General features: G+C 42.2%; 2 protein-coding genes across 2 annotated transcripts in view; both read right to left on the bottom strand.

Annotated features, from left to right (window-relative positions):
- LOC110534615 overlaps positions 1 to 21,713 on the bottom strand; it is a 143,138-nt gene that overhangs the window by 89,767 nt on the left and 31,658 nt on the right. The gene's annotated exons all lie outside the window — the stretch shown is intronic.
- On the bottom strand, positions 3,281 to 8,935 carry LOC110534708 (zinc finger protein 426-like). Its single transcript, XM_036934518.1, has 3 exons — positions 8,030 to 8,935; positions 6,445 to 6,575; positions 3,281 to 5,526 (listed from the first exon to the last, which is right to left on the bottom strand). The coding sequence occupies exons 1-3, from the start codon at positions 8,304 to 8,306 to the stop codon at positions 4,387 to 4,389; spliced, it is 1,548 nt and encodes a 515-aa protein (XP_036790413.1). The 5' UTR covers positions 8,307 to 8,935; the 3' UTR covers positions 3,281 to 4,386.

The raw sequence follows: 21,713 nt of genomic DNA, 5'->3' as shown, positions 1-21,713 counted from the left end.
CTGGACCCTCCTCCTCCTGGAAGAGACAGGTGATACAGATCACACAGACATACACTCCCTCAGGTACGTATACACAGATAACACACTTTAATGATGGATGGGCCATACTTGTGAACATTAGAAAGAGTTTAAATTCAAAACAGTTGCTCCGTCACAAAATGTGCATCAGCCAATTAAAATCGTCAATTTACTTGCACGTGATAGAACGCACACACAGATAATAAACACATTCAACATGGAGTGTTTACCCATCCCCACTATGTTTGAGTCCTATACTGTAGTTACAGAATGACTTCACTGTTGTTAAACCCATCATGGTGGATATAAAGATGATGTTGTGGGTAAAAATAAGTCAGCTATGATAAGTCAAAATTCATCAGACAAACCTGACTAAACATTTTGAAGTGTACAGTAGGTGTTTCAGACAAATGTATATATATATATATATATATTTTTAACAAATTACATTTACATAAGTATTCAGACCCTTTACTCAGTACTTTGTTGAAGCCCCTTTGGCAGCGATTACAGCCTCAAGTGTTCTTGGGTATGACGCTACAAACTTGGCACGCCTGTATTTGGGGAGTTTCTTCCATTCTTTTCAGCAGATCCTCTCAAGCTCTGTCAGGTTGGCTGGGGAGCGTCGCTGCACAGCTATTTTCAGGTCTCTCCAGAGATGTTCGATCAGGTTCAAGTCAGGGCCCTGGCTGGGCCAATCAAGGACATTCAGAGACTTGTGCTGAAGTGTATCCTGCGTTGTCTTGGCTGTGTGCATAGGGTTGTTGTCCTGTTGGAAGGTGAACCTTCGCCCCAGTCTGAGGTCCTGAGCACTCTGGAGCAGGTTTTCATCAAGGAGCTTTCTGTACTTTTCTGTACAGTCTCTCAGTTCCTGCCGCTGAAAAACATCCCCACAGCATGATGCTGCCACTACCATGCTTCACCGTAGGGATGGTGACAGGTTTCCTTCAGACGTGACGCTTGGCATTCAGGCCAAGGATATTAAATCTTGGTTTAATCTGACCAGAGAATCTGGTTTCTCATGGTCTGAGAGTCCTTTAGGTGCCTTTTGGCAAACTCCAAGCGGGCTGTCATGTGCCTTTTACTGAGGAGTGGCTTCCATCTGACCACTACCTTAAAGGCCTGAATGTTGGAGGGCTGCAGAGATGGTTGTCCTTCTGGAAGGTTCTCCCATCTCCACAAAGGAACTCTAGAACTCAGTCAGAGTGACCATCAGGTTCTTTCTTGTTCACCTCCCTGACCAAGACCCTTCTCCCCTTATTGCTCAGTTTGGTCGGGCGGCCAGCTCTAGGAAGAGTCTTGGTAGTTCCCAACTTCTTCCATTTAAGAATTATGGAGGCCACTGTGTTCTTGGGGACCTTCAATGCTGCAGACATTTTTTGCCTCGCCACAGTCCTGTCTCGGAGCTCCTGCGTTGTCTTGGCTTGAAGCCCCTTTGGCAGCGATTACAGCCTCAAGTGTTCTTGGGTATGACGCTACAAACGCTATGGTTTGACCTCATAGCTTGATTTTTGCTCTGACATGCACTGTCAACTGTGGGACCTTATATAGACAGCGGAGTGTCTTTCCAAATCATGCCCAATAAATGTAATTTACCACAGGTGGACTCCAATCAAGTTGTAGAAACATCAAGGATGATCACATTGAAAAGGATGCAAATGAGCTCAAATTTCAAGTCTCATAGCAAAGGGTCTGAATACCTACAGAAATAAGGCATTAATGTTTTTCTATTTTTAATACGATGGCAAAAATTTCTGAACCTGCATTCGCTTTGTCATCACGGGCTATTGTGTGTTGATTGATAAGGATTTTGATTTAATCCATTTCAGAATAAAGCTGTAAATAACAAAATGTGGAAAAAAGTCAAGGGGTCTGAATACTTTCCGAATGCCCTGTATATTGTGAACACCTCCCCTCTCCTGGATTTCCTGACGGGCAATCCCCAGGTGGTGAGGGTAGGCAGATCCACCACACTGATCCTCAACACGGGCGCCCCTCAGGGGTGCGTGCTTAGTCCCCTCCTATACTCCCTGTTCACCCACGACTGCGGGGGCGCAAACTACTCCAACACCATTAAGTTTGCTGATGACACAACGGTGGTAGGCCTGATTACAGACGACGATGAGACAGCCTATAGGCAGGAGGTCAGTGACCTGGCAGTGTGGTGCCAGGACAACAACTTTTCCCTCAACGTCAGCAAGACAAAGTAGCTGATCGTGGACTACAGGAAAATGAGGGCCAGCACGCCCCCATCCACATCAACAGGGCTGTAGGGGGGTCGAGAGCTTCAAGTTCCTTAGTGTCCACATCACTAATGAATTAACATGGTCCACACACACCAAAACAGGCATGAAGAGGGCACAACACCATTTCCCCCTCAGGAGGCTGAAAAGATTTGGAATGGGCCCTCAGATCCTCAAAAAGTTATACAGCTGCACCATTGAGCGCATCTTGACTGGCTGCATCACCGCTTGGTTAGGCAACTGCTTGGCAGCAATGAGACTGATATTACCTCGTCCCCCTGTACATTGACTCGGTACTTGCACCCCATGTATATAGCAAAGTTATCGCTACTCATCGTGATTTTATTCCTTATGTTCTCTTTATTTGTACATTTTTCTCTCTGCATGGGAAGGGCCCGTAAGTAAACATTTCACTGTTAGTCTACACCTGTTATTTACAAAGCACATTTTATGTGACAAATAACATTTGATTGGTAGGTATATTTAGTAGGCCTTAAATGTAATGGTTATAAAGCGCTGTTGGGTGTATGCAGAATAGGGTGAGGTCAGATGTGATGTATATTAAAGAGAAGTGGTGTAAAGTACTTAAGCAGTACTTTCAAGTATTTATACTTCAGTGTTTTTTTGGGGTATCTGTACTTTAATATTTATATTTTTGACAACTTTTACTTTTACTCCACTACATTCCTAATAAAAATAAATGTATTTTTTACTCCATACATTTTCTCTTGACACCCAAAAGTACTTGTTACATTTTGAATGCTTAGCAGGACAAGAAAATTGCCTAATTCACACACTTAACAAGAAAACATCCCTGGTGGACTCACTAAACCCATGCTTTGATTGTAAGATACTTAAAGTATACTTAAAGTATATTTAAAACCAAATACTTTTAGACTTTTACTCAAGTAGTATTTTAGTGGGTGACTTTCACTTGATTCATTTTCTGTTAAGGTATCTTTACTTTTACTACAGTATGACCTTGGGTACTTTTTCCACCACTGCTAAAGAGAGCCTCATTCAAGTCCCATTTTGTGTTTATTAAAAAAACATTTTAAATACACCATATGAAAATTGCAATGTGTTGGTCCCATGTTTCATGAGCTGAAATAAAAGATCCCAGAAATTGTCCATACGCACAAAAAGCTTATTTGTCAAATGTTGTGCAAATTGGTTTACATCCCTGTTAGTGAGCATTTCTCCTTTGCCAAGATAATCCATCCACCGGACAGGTGTGGCATATTAAGAATCTGATTAAACAGAAGGCTCATTACAAAGGTGCACCTTGTGCTGGGTACAATAAAAGGCCACTAAAATGTACAGTTTTGTCACACCGCCACAGATGTCTAAATTTTTCAGGGAGAGTGCGATTGGCATGCTGACTGCAGAAATGTCCACCAGAGTTGTTGCCAGATAATTTAATGTTAATTTCTCTACCATAAGCCACCTCCAACGTTGTTTTAGAGAATTTAGCAGTACGTCCAACTGGCCTCACAACCATAAACCACATTTAAACATTGCCAGCCCAGGACCTCCGCATCTGGCTTCTTCACATGCAGGATAGTCTGAGAACAGCCAACTGGAAAGCTGATGAAACTGATGAGTGTTTCTGTTTGTAATAAAGCCCTTTTGTGGGGGAAAAACTAATTCTGATGACCTCGGCCTGGCTCCCCAGTGGGTGGGCCTATGCCCTCTCAGGCCCATCCATGGCTGCACCCCTGCCCAGTCATGTGAAATCCACAGGGCCACATTTATTTATTTAAGTTGACATATTTTGGTATATGACCTGTAACTCATTAAAGTCTTTGAAATGGTTGCCTTCATATTTTTGTTCAGTGTAAGTAGTTGAATGGAAGCAAAGAAATAGACATTGGTGAACATCATATAACCTACACAATACAAACACAATATGTAACAGACCTTTTAGGCTTATATATCACACAATATCTGGATGCAATATCTACCCAGGAATATTCAACACTGAAATCTGTTACTCTTGTTATTCCAAAGGCATCTGTGGATCTTTTCTGCTGACAACACTGAAAATGAATCTTTGTATTTAATGTAGGGTTTGATCTAAATGTCAGAAGCTATTGAGTGGAATAGTTACTTTCTATGTTATAGATTATAGAGTGGAATGGTTTTTCTGCTGGTGTATCCTGAGGTAGCTCCTCTCTGAGAACCTCTTCCCGCAGTGCGTACAGGCAAATGGCCTCTCTCCCGTGTGAACATTCAGATGCATCTTCAGATGGTGCTGGTGGGAGAACCTCTTCTCACACTGGGGGCAGCTGTAGGGTTTCTCCCCTGTGTGGACCCTCTGGTGCCTCTTCAGGTTGCAGGCCTGGGCGAAGCGCATGTGACACTGCGTACAATTGAAGGGTTTCACCCCTGTGTGGACCCTCTGGTGGATCTCTACCTTCTGGGGGCAGCTAAAGCCTTTGTTACAGAACATGCAGAGGAACCGTTTCTCTTTACCGTCTGTTGTTGCTCCCCCTCCCTGAGCCTTGGCCCTTTGGACCTTTGAGTTCAATAACTGATCGAAAATGACGCTGCCGTGTGAATCAGATGGTGCCATCGATGTGGACACTGGGTCGCGATCCCTGAGTCGGTGTAAAGGTGAGTGGGTCGCGACATTAAGATTTGTCTCTAAGCTTTCCCTGTAGTCTAAGAAGTCACTAGTGTTGCCCTGCGACTGTCCTTCTCCTAAATGAGTCTGGTCTTCATTCCATGTCAGAGGAGCGTCACCCTCCACTTTCACAGTCATCTCATCTATGACCAGACCCTCTCCTTTCTTATCTAGGCACCCTTCAGAGTATACACTGCTACTGTACTGGTTCCAGTCTCCTCTCATTGGATTAGTCTGTGTATCTAAGCCCACAGGCATGTCACCAGGTATCATCTCTGTAGCGTATGAACAGGACGGATCATTGCCAGTCTGAAAAGTGTCACCTGAGTCCTGATGGGACAGATCCATCCTCGAGCTGGGGTTACCATAAAGTAAATACTCTGAGCGGGGAACAGGTGGACAGCCCAGTCGCCCCATTAAAGTCTCTGTATCGGTCTCTGACTTGAGGACGGCGTTCAGCGTTCCACTGACCTCCGTGATGCTACGTCGGGGCCCGGGCAGCTCTGGGGCAGTGATGGGGTCCTCCGTGGCTACAGGGGGGGCTCCTCCAACCACTCCAGTCTGGGTGTCTCTGCTGTGCAGTGGGTCCTCCTCTCCATCAGACCTCTCCAGCTTGACCCCAGGACTTGCATCTTCAGACTGACAAGGAAAAAGGAGGTCATTACCGGTACATGAGTAGAATTGGATAACAATGTCGTAGGGAAGTCTCACAAGCTCCCCTATGGCAGATAAATAAGGATGTACATGTAAGCAAGTAAATAGCTGAGGGGAGCCTTTCTGAAATAAACTGGCCACATTTGACGTACTGTAATTTTGATGTAATCAGGGTCTAAAATGAACACCCACCAATTGTGTGTAGATTTTGACATTGGCAGGTAAGAATGTCTAATTCCCCGGCCGCGTTGGCAGGTGGTCACACTCAGGGCTCTACAGTGCAAGCGTTTCATAAAAATAGTCAAGTAAAGTATGGGCACAAATGCAAGTTGTGATTTATAGCTAAATAAATGCTGCAGTAGCTGTTTTGAAAATATTTCTGCAGTTTTGTTTCATATCTGGTAATGCACAAAAATCTGAATCCAAATGTTATAGCTATCCCACCTTGCAAAGCAACACTGCCTGTCTGGGGGGGGGCTGTGGGCGAAGTGCTGAAAGATTCATTTTTAGAAGAAATGTGCTCATCCTTAAATGTTAAGACTAATTAACTCAAAAGTCTACTAAAATTAGACTTTGTCCTTGTGTTTCTTGTCTATTTACATCGTTTTGTTCACAAGCTAGGTTGCTTTCAATGTTTGAGTTTGCTACCATCTAGCAAAAAGAGACATGATCATCTCTACTAGTGAGAGTGTCTCTGTTACCAAGGTAACCTTAAAGGGGCAGCTAAACATTTTTGCCTCTACTAAGCATGCTCATCTGTATTTTTTATTTTTATAAAATGGTGCAAAAAATATTTTGGCTGGTAGATAAAAAAAATTTGTAAGAAATGTATCTACCTGCCACAGTGCCAAGTATAATTGTTTTGTACGTTTTAGGCCCTGGATGTAATACTATTACACTAACCTCTATCACGATAACGTGCTGGGTTGAGGTTCCGCTCCCCTCATCAACAGTGATTGGTTGGTCTTCTCGCCATGTATTGTGTCCTGCTGGCTTCACAAAGCCCCTGTGGCCTCCAGTGAGATGTCCTTCACCTGAGAGTGATTGGTGGAAAAGAGATGGTTAGGTTAGCTACTGTAAATGCTCAATGCTATATTATACACTGAATGTACAAAACATTAGGAACACCTTCCTAATACTGAGTTGCACGCCCTTTTGCCCTCAGAACAGCCTCAATTCGTCGGGGCATGGACTCTACAAGGTGTCGAAAGCGTACCACAGGGATGCTGGTCCATGTTGACTCCAATCCTTCCCACAATTGTGTCAAGTTGGCTAGATGTCCTTTGGGTGGTGGACCATTCTTGCACAGTGTGTCAATAGACTAAATTATTAATTAGATATTGAATTATCTTAATTTAGGATGAACCTAAATTAAGCAACTCACAGATTTGTAGAATAATCATATATATCACCATTGACAGTTTTGACACTAGAATTAGTAATGATGTAAGGGGGGGCGGGGGGCAGGTATATGCTTATACCCACTTATTTTTACATTGGGCATTGCATATACTCATTTCTAAATCCACACTGATACGTATCAAAGTAGTGTGGTGGAGGTATACGCCGTATCTATGAATAAGGCTGATGGAACAGATGTTTTATTGAACCTTTATCTTAAGATGTTGATAAACTATTATTTCTTAACATTTTAGACGCAGCAATGTACACACGGTGGTAGGACATATGCGTGAACGATCGAAAATGTAATTGCAGGAAAACACTGTTCTAAAAATGTGCACCACATACGTGAGTGGTTTCATGGACAGAGGTAGAAATATCTGTTAGAAATGTTGAAAGAGGGGAGATCTAAAGATGCAACAACTATCATGGATTGCTAATATGACAAGGATAATGCCTTTGGCTGCTAGACAATGAAAGACAGGCAAACCAATATAACAGGATATAAGGAAGTCTTTATAAATCTGTCAGAACATAATTATTTGAATCAAAAACCGGAAGAAAAATAAAATGGGGTGGGGGGGGGGGGGGAATCTGAAACCTGGGAATTTCTGACTCCGTTGACTTCCTAATTTATTTCAATAGTAGGCCTACTATTAGCCTACTTGCACAGTAGAGCTAGGGTTGGTCTGATATTGAAAGACCAATATGGGATTCATGATTTTAGGTCTTTCAGAGTGTATGTCACGGTTTCTCATACATTTTCACACTGGGCGCCTTTCCTTCGCCAGGCAGACCGTTTGGAACTGTTTGAGCAAAATGTAAGTATACCCACTTCTCCAAGCACCACTGGAGATACTTTTTATAGATCAAGTGATTATGTTCCATGCATCATATTGTTTTCAATGAGCAAATAATAGGAAATGCAGTAAATATGAGTGTCTTTGTGTAAGATACTGTAGCTAGCTAAGTAATCAGGATAACTATTGCATACTTTCTCAAAACTGACCAAGACCAAATTCTGGTTAACACATCTAAAGTAAATTGGAAACGGTTGACAGAAGACCCCCACCCATGCAAAATGTACCTCTTGTCATTCCTCTGTATCGGTCGAGGATCTTGACACTACTGGGACGACTGGCGAGGACGCGCTCACGCATTGTCTTCTCTGCGCGCTCCCGTGCCACCTTCAGTTCGATTAGCTGAAGTTTCCTCTGCAATGCCCTGTTTTCTTTCTGGCTTTGAGTTATTTCCAAACGAAACACTGCATAGTCGTCGTCTACGAGCTTACAGATCTCTGCCACGGCTGCATTCGCTAGAACCTCCATAATGGAGGCTATTTGAGTGTGAAAACCCGTTGCCATTGTTAACAGCTAGCGTTACTTACTAGATAACGTTAACATCTATCCAAATCCTGTCTCCAACGCGAATTAAATATTATCTGGGGTAAGTATTTAGTGCTGTGCAGTTAAATTCGTCATATTTGGAATTCTATGGTTATTAAAATGTCTAAATGACAAACGCAAAAGTGAAAATTGTTCTTGGCCATATTTACTTCCGTTTAGCCTTTGGAATTTGGTTGGCGGATGGCATCCAAATTTTAGGTGCCTACACCGCCACCTACAGTACTGGAGTGTGAGGTCAGGCCTACCAACATAAAATGCTATCTTTTAATTGAACCTTTATTTAACTAGGCAAGTCAGTTAATTAAGAACAAATTCTTATTTACAATGACGGCCTAGGAACAGTGGGTTAACTGCCTTGTTCAGGGACAGAACAACAGATTTTTACCTTGTCAGTTTGGTGATTCGCCCAACGCTCTAACCACTAGGCTACCTTAATTAATCCTGGTTCTCTAAGAAAGTTACATATAGCCGTAGACACCTACACTCATTAAAAACCCATTACCCCATTCCACTACTTTTATGAAAACTTGAAATCAGCCCTAATTAATCGGCCATTCCGATTAATCAGTCGACCTCTAATTCAGACCACTTGACTTTTTCCATATTTTGTTACATTACACCCTTATTCTAAAATGGATTTAATTATTTTTTCCGTCATCAATCTACACACAATACCCCATAATGACAAAGCAAAAACAGGTTTTTAGACAAAAACAGAAATACCTTATTTACATAAGTATTCAAACTAGAGGTCGACCGATTATGATTTTTCAACGCCGATACCGATTATTGGAGGACCAAAAAAGCCGATACCGATTAATCGGCAGATTTAAAAAAAATGTATTTGTAATAATGACAATCTAATACATCAATAAAAATACATCAATAAAATCAATTTAGCCTCAAGTAGATAATGAAACATGTTCAATTTGGTTTAAATAATGCAAAAACAAAGTGTTGGAGAAGAATGTAAAAGTGCAATATGTGCTATGTAAGAGAGCTAACGTTTCAGTTCCTTGCTCAGAACATGAGAACATAAGAAAGCTGGTGGTTCCTTTTAACATGAGTCTTCAATATTCCCAGGTAAGAAGTTTTAGGTTGTAGTTATTATAGGACTATTTCCCTCTATACCATTTTTATTTCATTAACCTTTGACTATTGCATGTTCTTATAGGCACTTTAGTATTGCCAGTGTAACAGTATAGCTTCCGTCCCGCTCCTCCCTGGGCTCGAACCAGCAACAGCCACCACACCGAAGCAGCGTTACCCATGCAGAGCAAGGGAAACAACCACCCCAAGGCTCAGAGCGAGTGAAGTTTGAAACACTATTAGCGCGCTAACTAGCCAACCAGCCTCATCTCAGGAGTTGATAGGTTTGAAGTCATAAACAGTGCAATGCTTGATGCACAACGAAGAGCTGCTGGCAAAACGCAGGAAAGTGCTGTTTGAATGAATGTTTACGCGCCTGCTTCTGCCTACCACCGCTTAGTCAGATACTTGTATGCTCAGTCAGATTATATGCAACACAGGACACGCTAGATAATATCTAGTAATATCATCAACCATGTGTAGTTAACTAGTGATTATGATTGATTGTTTTTTATAAGATAAGTTTAATGCTAGCTAGCAACTTACCTTGGCTTACCTCATTTGCGTAACAGGCAGTCAGTCTCCTTGTGGAGTGCAACGAGAGAGAGGCAGGTCGTTATTGCGTTGGACTAGTTAACTGTAAGGTTGCAAGATTGATTCCCCGAGCTGACAAGGTTCAAATCGGTCTTTCTTCCCCTGAACTAGGCAGTTAACCCACCGTTCCTAGGCCGTCATTGAAAATAAGAATGTGTTCTTAACTGACTTGCCTTGTTAAATAAAGATTAAATAAAGGTGTAAAAAATAAAAAAATCGGCACCCAAAAATACCGATTTCCGATTGTTATGAAAACTTGAAATCGACCCTAATTCAAACCCTTTTCTATGAGACTCAGAATTGAGCTCAGGTGCATCCTGTTTCCATTGATCATCCTTGAGATTTTTCTACAACTTGGAGTCCACCTGTGGTAAATTCAATTGATTGGACATGATTTGGAAAGGCACACACCTGTCTATATAAGGTCCCACAGTTGGCAGTGCATGTCAGAGAAAAAAACCAAGCCATGAGGTCAAAGGAATTGTCCGAAGACAAAGGTTCACCTTCCAACAGGACAATGACCCGAAGCACACAGCCAAGACAACGCAGGAGTGGCTTCGGGACAAGTCTCTGAATGTCCTTGATGGGCCCAGCCAGAGCCCGGACTTGAACCCGATCGAACATCTCTGGGGAGACCTGAAAATAGCTGTGCAGCGACGCTCCCCATCCAACCTGACAGCGCTTGAGAGGATCTGCAGAGGAGAATGGGAGAAACTCCCCAAATACAGGTGTACCAAGCTTGTAGTGTCATACCCAAGAAGACTCGAGGCTGTAATCGCGGCAAAAGGTGCTTCAACAAAGTACTGACGAAAGGGTCTGAATACTTAAGTAAATGTGATATTTCAAATACATTTGCTAACATTTCTAAAACTGTTTTTCCTTTGACATTATGGGGTATTGGGTGTAGATTGTTTTTTAAAATACATTTCATTCATTTTAGAATAAGGCTGTAACTTAACAAAATGTGGATAAAGTCAAGGGGTCTGAATACTTTCCAAATGCACTTTATTTTGCGGAATTGCCCATTGCTGATGTGTATGTGTGTGAGTGAGATTTAAACATATACACACAATGAAAAGCTATTTGGCTTCAACTTTTCAAACAGCCATGGCAGTGCCACTCATCTATATACCAAGAGCCTTATGAAACCATTTTAAAGACAGAATAATACAATACAAAATAATAAAAGGGCAATTTATATTCAAATGGTATTATGGCAGCCATATTGGATTTTGTACCCATTGGATTTGAGGCAAAATACATGGAGGCCCTAAAGAAAATAATTGGTGGCCTGACTAATTACAAAACTAGGAGCAACAGATACAAAATCTTTCAAGCAACCTCAGAACCAAAAAAATCTAATTTCGATGTCCGAGTCCACTTGTTTAGAGCAGATTACAATAGCCACAACATAAAAAATAAACATGTAACTATGTATTTTTGTCAGGCAGGACCATACAGCACTGAATGAGAGCACATATAGACAACTTTCCAAGTCATTAATCAGCTATCAAAAAGTAAAGCTTACATTCATATCTAGTCATAGTTTATATTTCCAACCTATTGTATCTCTGTGTTTACAGGTCTATATTTCCTAGATGCATTAGGATATCCTAATGCTGTTTGTTTGTGTATGTAGGTGGAACTACTGACTTGTGGGGGAGTTGAATGTGGGGGAGTTGACACTAGCCATTATTCATTATGCGCTAAAAGGCTAAACTGATCCTAGATCAGCACTCCTCTTGAGAGGCTTTGTGGATACGGGACCTGACCTAATATCATTCAGACAGTGGGCTCACCTCAGTGCTGCTCAGCTGGTTCCTCTGTGGGTTCAAGAGGTTGTGTTCCCCAGATCCTCCTCCTTCACCAGCACCACCTCTGGACCCTCCCCCTGGAAGAGACAAGTGATACAGACATACACTCCTTCAGGTACATACACATAGACACACACAGATAATAAAAACCCTTTCAACAAGGAGTGTTTACTCACCCCCACTACATTTGAGTCCTATATTGTAGTTACAGAATGACTTCATTGTTGTTAAACCCATAATGGTGGACATAAATATGATGTTGTGGGTAAACATGAGTCAGCTATGATAAATCAAAATGAATCAGACAAACCTGACTAAACTATGTTGACGTGTACAGTAGGTGTTTGTTAGTGTGGGGGTATATTTAGTAAGTGTATATTGGTTATAAAGCGCTGTTGGATGTATGCAGAATAGGGTAAGATGTGATGTACACTAAAGAGTGTTTCAATGAAAAGTCAAATTTTTTCTTTATTAATCATAAGTGTTACATACACAATATGAAAACTGCAAATACACGTCTGCCAGGCACGCAGAGGGACATCTCAGGTTAATGTTTGTCCAACACCTCAAGCTCAACAAGAAGGAGCTGCTCTTCCTCCAAGAGAAGCCATGCTCACTCCAAGTCCTCTCCACCACAGTGTCCTCCTCTCAGTGTGCAAAGAACCTTGGTGTGACCATGGACAACAATCTGTCATTCTCTGCAAACCTCAAAGCAGTGATTTGCTCCTGCAGGTTCATTCTCTACAACAGTAGAGTACGACCCTTCCTCCCACAGGAAGCGGCTCAGGTCCTAATCCAGGCTCTTGTCATCTCCAGTCTAGACTACAGCAACTCTGTTGGATGGGCTCCCCGCTTGTGCCATAAAACCCCTGCAACTTATCCAGAACACTGCAGCCTGACTGTGTTCAACCTTCCCAAGTTCTCCATGTCACCCCCGCATCCACTACAAGACCATGGTGCTTGCCTACAAAGCAGCAAGGGGAACTGCTCAACCTGACCATTCTGTTCTGCCACGTCTGGTCTCTTGGCTGTCCCACCCCTACGGAGAATCAGCTCCCACTCATCCCAATCAAAGCTCTTCTCTGTCCTGGCACTCCAGTGATGGAACCAGGTTCCCCCTGAAGCTAGGACAGCAGAGTCCCTGTCCATCTTCTGAAATTTCTGAAACCCCATCTCTTTAAAGAGTATCTTAAATTAATCCCATCTTAAATGAAGTGTTAAAAAATCTAAATATTTTATATTTGAGATTCTTCAAAGTAGCCACCCATCGACAGCTTTGCGCACACTTCATTCTCTCAACCAGCTTCATGAGGTAGTTACCTGGAATGCATTTCAATTAACAGGTGTGCTTTGTTAAAAGTGAACTTGTGGAATTGATTTCCTTCTTAATGTGTTTGAGCCAATCAGTTGTGTTACGACAAGGTAGGGGTGGTATACAGAAGATAGCCCTATTTGGTAAAAGACCATGTCAATATTAAGGCAAAACACAGCTCAAATAAGCAAAGAGAAACGACAGTCCATCATTACTTTAAGACATGAAGGTCAGTCAATACAGGACATTTCAAGAACATTTAAACTTTCTTTAAAAAAAGAAAAAAACCATCAAGCGCTAAGGTGAAATTGGCTCTCATGAGGACCGTCACAGGAAAGGAAGACCCAGAGTTACATCTGCTGCAGAGGATAAGTTCATTAGAGTTTAGTGAGAGTATAATTTGTTTTTCAACAGAACAATGACCCAACACATTGGGGCAGCAGGTAGCCTAGTGGTTAGAGCGTTGGACTAGTAACCGAAAGGTTGCGAGATGGAATCCCCGAGCTGACAAGGTAAAAAAAAATCTGTCATTCTGCCCCTGAACAAGGTAGTTGTCCCACTGTTCCTAGGCAGTCATTGAAAATAAGAATTTGTTCTCAACTGACTTGCCTACTTAAATAAAGGTCAAATAAAAAACACCTCCAGGCTGTGTAATGGCTATTTGAACAAGGAGAGATGGAGTGCTTCATCAGATGACCTGGCCGCCACAATCACCTGACCTTAACTCAATTGAGATGGTTTGGGATGAGTTGGAGTGAAGGAAAAGCAGCCAACAAATGCTCAGCATATGTGGGAACTCCTTCAAGACTGTTGGAAAAGCATTGCTCATGAAGCTGGTTGAGAGAATGCCAAGCGGGTGCAAAGCTGTCATCAAGGCAATGGGTGGCTACTTTGAAGAATGTAAATTCCATATGTGTTATTTCACAAGTTTGATGTCTTCACTACAATGTTTAGAATGAATAGTACAAAAACTTGAATGAGTAGGTGATCCAACACATACATCCATACAGTTGAAGTCGGAAGTTTACATACACTTAGGTTGGAGTCATTAATACTTGTTTTTCAACCACTTCACAAATTTCTTGTTAAACTATAGTTTTGGCAAGTCGGTTAGGACATCTACTTTGTGCATGACACAAGTAATTTTTCCAACAATTGTTTACATACAGATTATTTCACTGTATCACAATTCCAGTGGGTCAGAAGTTTACATAAAGGCACAGTTGACTGTCGAGTCCTATATCGTCATAACCTGAAAGGCCGCTCAGCAAGGAAGAAGCCACTGCTCCAAAACCACCATAAAAAGCCAGACAACGGTTTGCAACTGCAAAGATCGTACTTTTTGGAGAAATGTCCTCAGGTCTGAGGAAACAAAAATACAAGTGCCATAATGACCATTGGAGGAAAAAGGGTTGCAAGCCGAAGAACACCATCCCAACCGTGAAGGACGGGGGTGGCAGCATCATGTTGTGGGGGTGCTTTGCTGCAGGAGTGACTGGTGCACTTAGATGGCATCACGAGGACAATTATGTGGATATTGAAGCAACATCTCAAGACATCAGTCAGGAAGTTAAAGCTTGTTCGCAAATGGGTCTTCCAAATGGACAATGACCCCAAGCATACTTCCAAAGTTGGGGCAAAATGGCTTCAGGACAAAAATGTAAAAGTATTGGAGTGTCCATCATAAAGCCCTGACCTCAATTCCATGGAAAATGTGTGGGCAGAACTGAAAAAGTGTGTGCGAGCAAGGAGGCCTACAAACCTGACTCAATTACACCAGCTCTATCAGGAGGAATGGGCCAAAATTCACCCAACTTATTGTGGGAAGCTTGTGGAAGGCTACCCAAAACATTTGACCCAAGTTAAACAATTTAAAGACAATGCTACCAACTACTAATTGAGTGTATGTAAACTTCTGACCCAATGAGAATGTGATGAAAGCAATAAAAGCTTAAATAAATCACTACCATTATTCTGACATTTCACATTCTTATAATAAAGTGGTGATCCTAACTGACCTAAAAAAGGGAATTATTACTAGGATTAAATGTCAGGAATTGTGAAAAACCGAGTTTAAATATATTTAGTAATGGTGGATAGACTTCAACTGTATAAACAGACTTTGTAGGCTTATATATCTACACGGTCTGGATGCAATATTCTACCCAGGAATATTCAACACGGAAATCTGTTACTCTAGTTTTTCAATTTAAAGTTTTATTATTATTCTTGTTTTTCAATCATCCAATAAAACACATTCCACATTCACAGATGTGACAGGCTTAAAAAATAAAATTAAAATATAATAATAACTGAAATAAAATAAAAAATAAAACGTTTTTGTTTGGTATATATATATATATATATTACACACTGCTAAAACAAATAAAGGGGACACTTAAACAACACAATGTAACTCCAAGTCAATCACACTTCTGTGAAATCAAACTGTCCACTTAGGAAGCAACACTGATTGACAATGAATTTCACATGCTGTTGTGCAAATGGAATAGGTGGAAATTATAGGCAATTAGCAAGACACCCCCAATAAAGGAGTGGTTCTGCAGGTGATAACCACAGACCACTTCTCAGTTCCTATGCTTCCTGGCTGATGTTTGGGTCACTTTTGAATGCTGGCGGTGATTTCACTCTAGTGGTAGCATGAGACGGAGTCTACAACCCACACAAGTGGCTCAGGTAGTGCAGCTCATCCAGGATGGCACATCAATGCGGTTTGCTGTGTCTGTCAGCGTAGTGTCCAGAGCATGGAGGCGCTACCAGGAGACAGGCCAGTACATCAGGAGACGTGGAGGAGGCCGTAGGAGGGCAACAACCCAGCAGCAGGACCGCTACCTCTGCCTTTGTGCAAGGAGGCGCAGGAGGAGCACTACCAGAGCCCTGTAAAATGACCTCCAGCAGGCCACAAATGTGCATGTGTCTGCTCAAATGGTCAGAAACAGACTCCATGAGGGTGGTATGAGTGCCCGACGTCCACAGCTGGGGATTGTGCTTATAGCCCAACACCGTGCAGGACGTTTGGCATTTGCCAGAGAACACCAAGATTGGCAAATTCGCCACTGGCGCCCTGTGCTCTTCACAGATGAAAGCAGGTTCACACTGAGCACATGTGACAGACGTGACAGTCTGGAGATGCCGTGGAGAACGTTCTGCTGCCTGCAACATCCTCCAGCATGACCGGTTTGGCGGTGGGTCAGTCATGGTGTGGGGGGGCCGCACAGCCCTCCATGTGCTCGCCAGAGGTAGCCTGACTGCCATTAGGTACTGAGATGAGATCCTCAGACCCCTTGTGAGACCATGTGCTGGTGCGGTTGGCCCTGGGTTCCTCCTAATGCAAGACAATGCTAGAGTGTGTCAGCAGTTCCTGCAAGAGGAAGGCATTGATGCTATGGACTGGCCCGTTCCCCAGACCTGAATCCAATTGAGCACATCTGGGACATCATGTCTCGCTCCATCCATCCATCCATGCTTTAGTCCAGGTCTGGAAGGAAATCCCTCAGGAGACCATCCGCCACCTCATCAGGAGCATGCCCAGGCGTTTTAGGGAGGTCATACAGGCATGTGGAGGCCACACACACTACTGAGCCTCATTTTGACTTGTTTTAAGGACATTACATCAAAGTTGGATCAGCCTGTAGTGTGGTTTTCCACTTTAATTTTGAGTGTGACTCCAAATCCAGACCTTCATGGATTGATAATTTGTGTGATTTTGTTGTCAGCACATTCAACTATGTAAAGAAAAGTATTTAGTATTTAATAAGAATATTTCATTAATGCAGATCTAGGATGTGTTATTTTAGTGTTCCCTTTATTTTTTTGAGCAGTGTATATAAAACTTGAAGCAGCACTATCAAGGTTCTTATTAGCTATTTCTAGCCTTCGCTGAGACGACGAGCCAATAATTCGTTTAGATTTTACAGCACCTTACACAACATGTATCTGCTCATTTCCCTAGTCACCCCGTTCACTCTGTCCAGTTTGAAATATAGTTGAATAGTGGAGACCAGAGTCTATCAAACTTGGGCTGTCTCTTGTGGAGGTCATAAGTGAGCTTTTAAAGAGGGAGAAAGTCAACAATCTGGTCAATCCACATTTTAAATGTAGGAGAGGTATTAGAGGCCCACAATAGGAGAATACATTTCTTAGCAAAGTATGTAATAGTCATAAGCAAATTTTGTCTGTCAGGGTCAAGAACAAAGTCCTGCTGGGCATTAAGAAGATAGATACACGGGGTCATATCAAACTGTACATCTAGTATTTTCTGTGCAGCAGTATGTATAGATTGCCAGAATCTGGCAATCTCTCTACAGCTCCAAAATACATGCATATAGGTTCCACTTTCAGAGGTACATGGTTTACAGTTAGGAGACATATCTGTTTTCATTCTATGGAGTCTCAAAGGAGTGTAATATTTTTTTTTTTTAAATTTGTAATTAGATTATTTCATTTTGACATTAGTAGAGGTGCAGTATACCCTGTTGCAAACCTCTGCCCATAACTCATCACTGATAGTCAGACCAAGGTCCTTTTCCCAGATTATTTTCAAAGGAGTAAAGGAGGAGCCTCCTTTCTCAGAAAGGAGTCTATAGATATAAGATATTTAGCCTTTAATGGATTGTGCTGTGACAAGAAGGGTTTCAACTTCATTCAGCTGAGTTCTAAACCTCCTCTTGGAAGTAAATGAGGAAATGACATGTCTAATTTGAAGATATATATTTTTTTAAATGGGATCTTGGCACATTGAATTCACTGCAGAGCTCTTGAAAGGATTTCAGTGTAGTGGTTTTCTGATGAAATAGGTCTGAAAAGGTCCTGATTCCAAGAGTATGCCAAAGATTAAAGTTGGCATCCCTCAGGGCTTTTGGCAAGTCTGGGTTGCCTACTATAGGCGAGTGAGAACATATTTGGGAGGAAATGCCCAGGTATTTCTTACAGTCCCTCCACGCTAGTAGGGTGCTGTAAATCAAAGGTTTTGGCTATGTTGCCCACTTCACTAAAGTTATTAATGAATATGATTGAGCTTAAGGGCAACGAACCACATGATTGGGCTTCTATCTGAATCCACGTTGACTCTTGTCTGTTTGTGATCCATGTTAGCATGTTGCGGATTTGGGCAGACCAGTAGTACAATTGAAGGGAGGGAAGGAAGGGCAAGACCACCCTTAGATTCAGGTTTCGATAGAGTGGAGAACTTGATCCTAGGTTTTTTATTTCCCCATATAAATTTGGTGATTGGTTGTTTTGATAAAGGAAACTGGGAGATAGCATGGGAGCATCTGAAATAAATAGTTCAGTCTAGGGAGGATGTTCATACGGATGACATTAATTCTTCCTACTAAGCTAATTGGGAGGGAGATCCAGGTTTGGAGATCGTTCTTGATTCGATCCAGGAGTGGAAGATAATTTTCCTTGAAAAGGCTATTCAGATCTGTTGTTATGAAGATCCCGAGGTATTGAAACCCCTGTGTCTTCCATTGGAAAGGACATAGTGTCTTCATAGAGCTGGTGAGTGTAATATTGAGAGGGCAGACAGTGGATTTGTTCAAATTGATCTTATAACCTGAAAACTTGCCATACTGAGCAATTGTGTCTAAAATGGGAGGGATTTCTCAGGGTTGGATATGTAGAGCAAGACATCATCCACGTAAAGCGAAATCTTGTGCTGCAGGCCACCTGCAGAAACACCCATAATACTTGGATTGCTCCTTATCAGCTCTGCCAGAGGCTCTAAGCTTTTCTAAGACTGAGAACAGAAAGCTCCACTCCATCCTGTCAAACGCCTTCTCAGCATCCAGTGAAGCCAGCAGGACAGGGGTCTTCTGTGCGTTTACTTGATGAATAATATCAAAAAGACAGCGAATGTTATCAGAAGAGTACCGGTCTCTAATAAATCCAGTTTGGTCCACTTTTATTATTTTGGGAAGAAGAGTGTTTAGTCTTTTGGCAAGCAATTTGGTAATTATTTTGTAGTTGAAATCCAACAAGGACGAGCAGGATAGAGGGTCCTTGTCCTTTTTGAGCTCACACTGTAATGCGAGCTGTGCGCATTGAGTCTGGGAGAACTCAGTTTTTGCAAAAATCCTCCAGCATTGGCATGAAGATAGGGCTGAGCTGGGGCCAAAAAGCTTTGTAGAATTCTCTGGGGAATCCATCTGGGCCTGGGGACTTATTAGGTGGCATGGAGGTAATTGCCTCCAGGATCTCCTCAGGAGTGAAGGGGGAGTTGAGATCTTCTTGGTCGGTCTCTGATAGTTTAGGTAGCGAGATTCCCTCTAGGAAAGAGTGGAGTTCTGCCTCCGTGTGTTTTCTCTCAGAGGTATATAATTTGCAGTAAAAATCATGAAAAGTTCAATTGATCTTTTTTGGGTCATATGTGACCTCGTCCTCTGCTGTTCGGATAGCCATGATTGTACGCTCTGACTGCTCTTTTTTTAATTGGTAAGCAAGCAATCTACTGGGCCTACTGCTATACTCATGGTATTTCTGTTTAGTAAAGAAAACTTTTTTTTTATCTCCCGAGTGTAGTCCAAATTCAGTTTGGCTTTGGCTGCTTTAAGTTGACTCCAGGAGGTGCTGTCTGGGGATTGTTTATGTATTTTTTCACAGCAGTCCAGCTCCCTCTCAAGATCTAGCCTGTGTGCTTCCATTGCTTTTTTCTTAGAGGAAGCATTGGCAATTAGATTACCTCTTAGTGTGGCTTTAGCAGCATCCCACATTGTGGCCGGAGAAACAGGAGAATCTTTGTTGTCTTGTGTGTAGTTGTCTATCCATGTAGTTACCAATGTATGGAACGCTTCGTTTGATAGCATGGAGGTGTTGAATTTCCAGCTCTTTGACCTCGGGATGTTTTTGCAGAGGTCAAAGCGGAGGTGGACAAAGGCGTGATCTGAAAGTGCTATGGGTCCGATTGTACATGTGGATGAATTTATGAAACTCTTTGGGATAAAAATGTAATCTATACGGGAATAGGTGTTATGGACATTAGAGTAGTATGTATAGTCCATAGATGAGCTATTAGTCTCTCTCCAGATATCTATCAGTCCCATCTCTTTAGTAAGAGAGTTCAACATCTTTGCAGATCTAGGATTTGTGGTGGGGACTTAAGATGATTTGTCTAGGGTTGGGTTAAGGGTACAATTATAATCTCTGGCCCCCACGCCAAAGGAAACACAATGCTCATTGAACAGGGTTATCATTTTTGACATGAAAGCAGAAGTATCTGTGTTAGGGGCTTATATGTTTAAGATAGTAATTGGTTGACCATACAGTGACCCAGTTATCAAAATAAATCTCCCACCCGGATCAGATATATTTTTGTCAATTATGAATGGAACATTTTTATGGATAAGTATGGCTGTGCCTCTACTGTTTGATTTGAAAGATGAGAAATGCACCTGTCCCACCCAAGCTCTGCGGAGTTTGGCATGTTCAGCATCACAGAGGTGTGTCTCTTGTAATAGCGCGATGTCTGCTTTTTCCTTTTTTAGAGCACATAGTATCTTTTTCCATTGTATTGCATGCCCTAGACCATGGCAGTTCCATGTCAATAGATTTAAGGTACTAGTCATCGTCATCGAACCGTAATCGAACATTAGTGCAAGTCATCGCTGGGTAAAAGTGGATAATAGTTACAGCTGCGTTCACATAAAAGGAAAATAAATGGTGTGCATAAAATAAAAAAAATAAAAAATAAAAACAAGAACCGGGAACAGTTAGTAACGCACAACGTCTCCCTCTCCACAACAAAGAAATGCCTCATCCTCTCCGCCCCGCATTGAGTAAATGACAACGTAGCCCCGTCCAGACCACACTAAAAGAGGGAGAAAATAAAATCAATAGCCCAGCCTACATATACCTCCCCCAAGGGACATAGGGAACAACAAGTTATAATGGCAACAAAAAAACATGGAAATAAAAGTAGGCTGAAACATTAGTAGGCCTAGGTTAGGCTATAGAGCCTATCCCTCTCAGCTAAAGGAAAATAAATATAGATTGGACGGCTATGTTGACATATAGCGGGGCGGGTGGGTCTTTGGCTATCGGCTATATGTTGTCTTACCTCCTTTAGTAATAGCATTAATCGCATTTAGTCAATGGTCCGTTTCTCATTGACCAGGATTGTCTTTCAAAAAACGTTTTGCCTCTTCGGGAGTTTTGAAGTGTCGCAAGGCTCCTTGGTGAAGAATCCTGTTTGGGTATTTGAATCCCCTGAAGATGCCTCGGTCAATGGAGTGTTTCTTCACCTCGTCAAACTCTCGGCGCTTTCGGCGTATTCCAGCTGACAGGTCCTGGTGTAAAGTGAGTTTGGCGTTTCCCACTGTGATGGTGTTGTTTTTCGCCGCCTGTAGGACTCGTTCCTTGTCGGTGAATCTCAGGAAACGTATGGTGATTGGGCGCGGTGGTTGTCTGGCTGCTGGTGGGGGCCTCAGTGCTCGGTGAGCTCTCTCGAGTTCTATGGGCCTGTCGGTGGACAGGTGGAGCCACTCGGGAAGTTTGTCTTGCAGGTAGCGGATCAGTGGCATGTTTACCTCTTCTTTT

The sequence above is a fragment of the Oncorhynchus mykiss genome, chromosome 10 (assembly GCF_013265735.2).
Source record: "Oncorhynchus mykiss isolate Arlee chromosome 10, USDA_OmykA_1.1, whole genome shotgun sequence".
Taxonomy (NCBI): Eukaryota; Metazoa; Chordata; class Actinopteri; order Salmoniformes; family Salmonidae; genus Oncorhynchus; species Oncorhynchus mykiss.
The sequence above is the reverse complement of the archived record's forward strand: the minus strand, read 5'-3'. Positions and strand labels throughout refer to the sequence as shown.

Coding starts and splice junctions, on each gene's coding strand:
- LOC110534708 (XM_036934518.1), bottom strand. CDS start 8,306: ATGGCAACGGGTTTTCACACTCAAATAGCCTCCATTATGGAGGTTCTA. Junction 6,576..8,029: donor ATACAGAGGAATGACAAGAG/GTACATTTTGCA, acceptor AATCACTCTCAG/GTGAAGGACATCTCACTGGA. Junction 5,527..6,444: donor AGCACGTTATCGTGATAGAG/GTTAGTGTAATA, acceptor TTTCCTTGTCAG/TCTGAAGATGCAAGTCCTGG.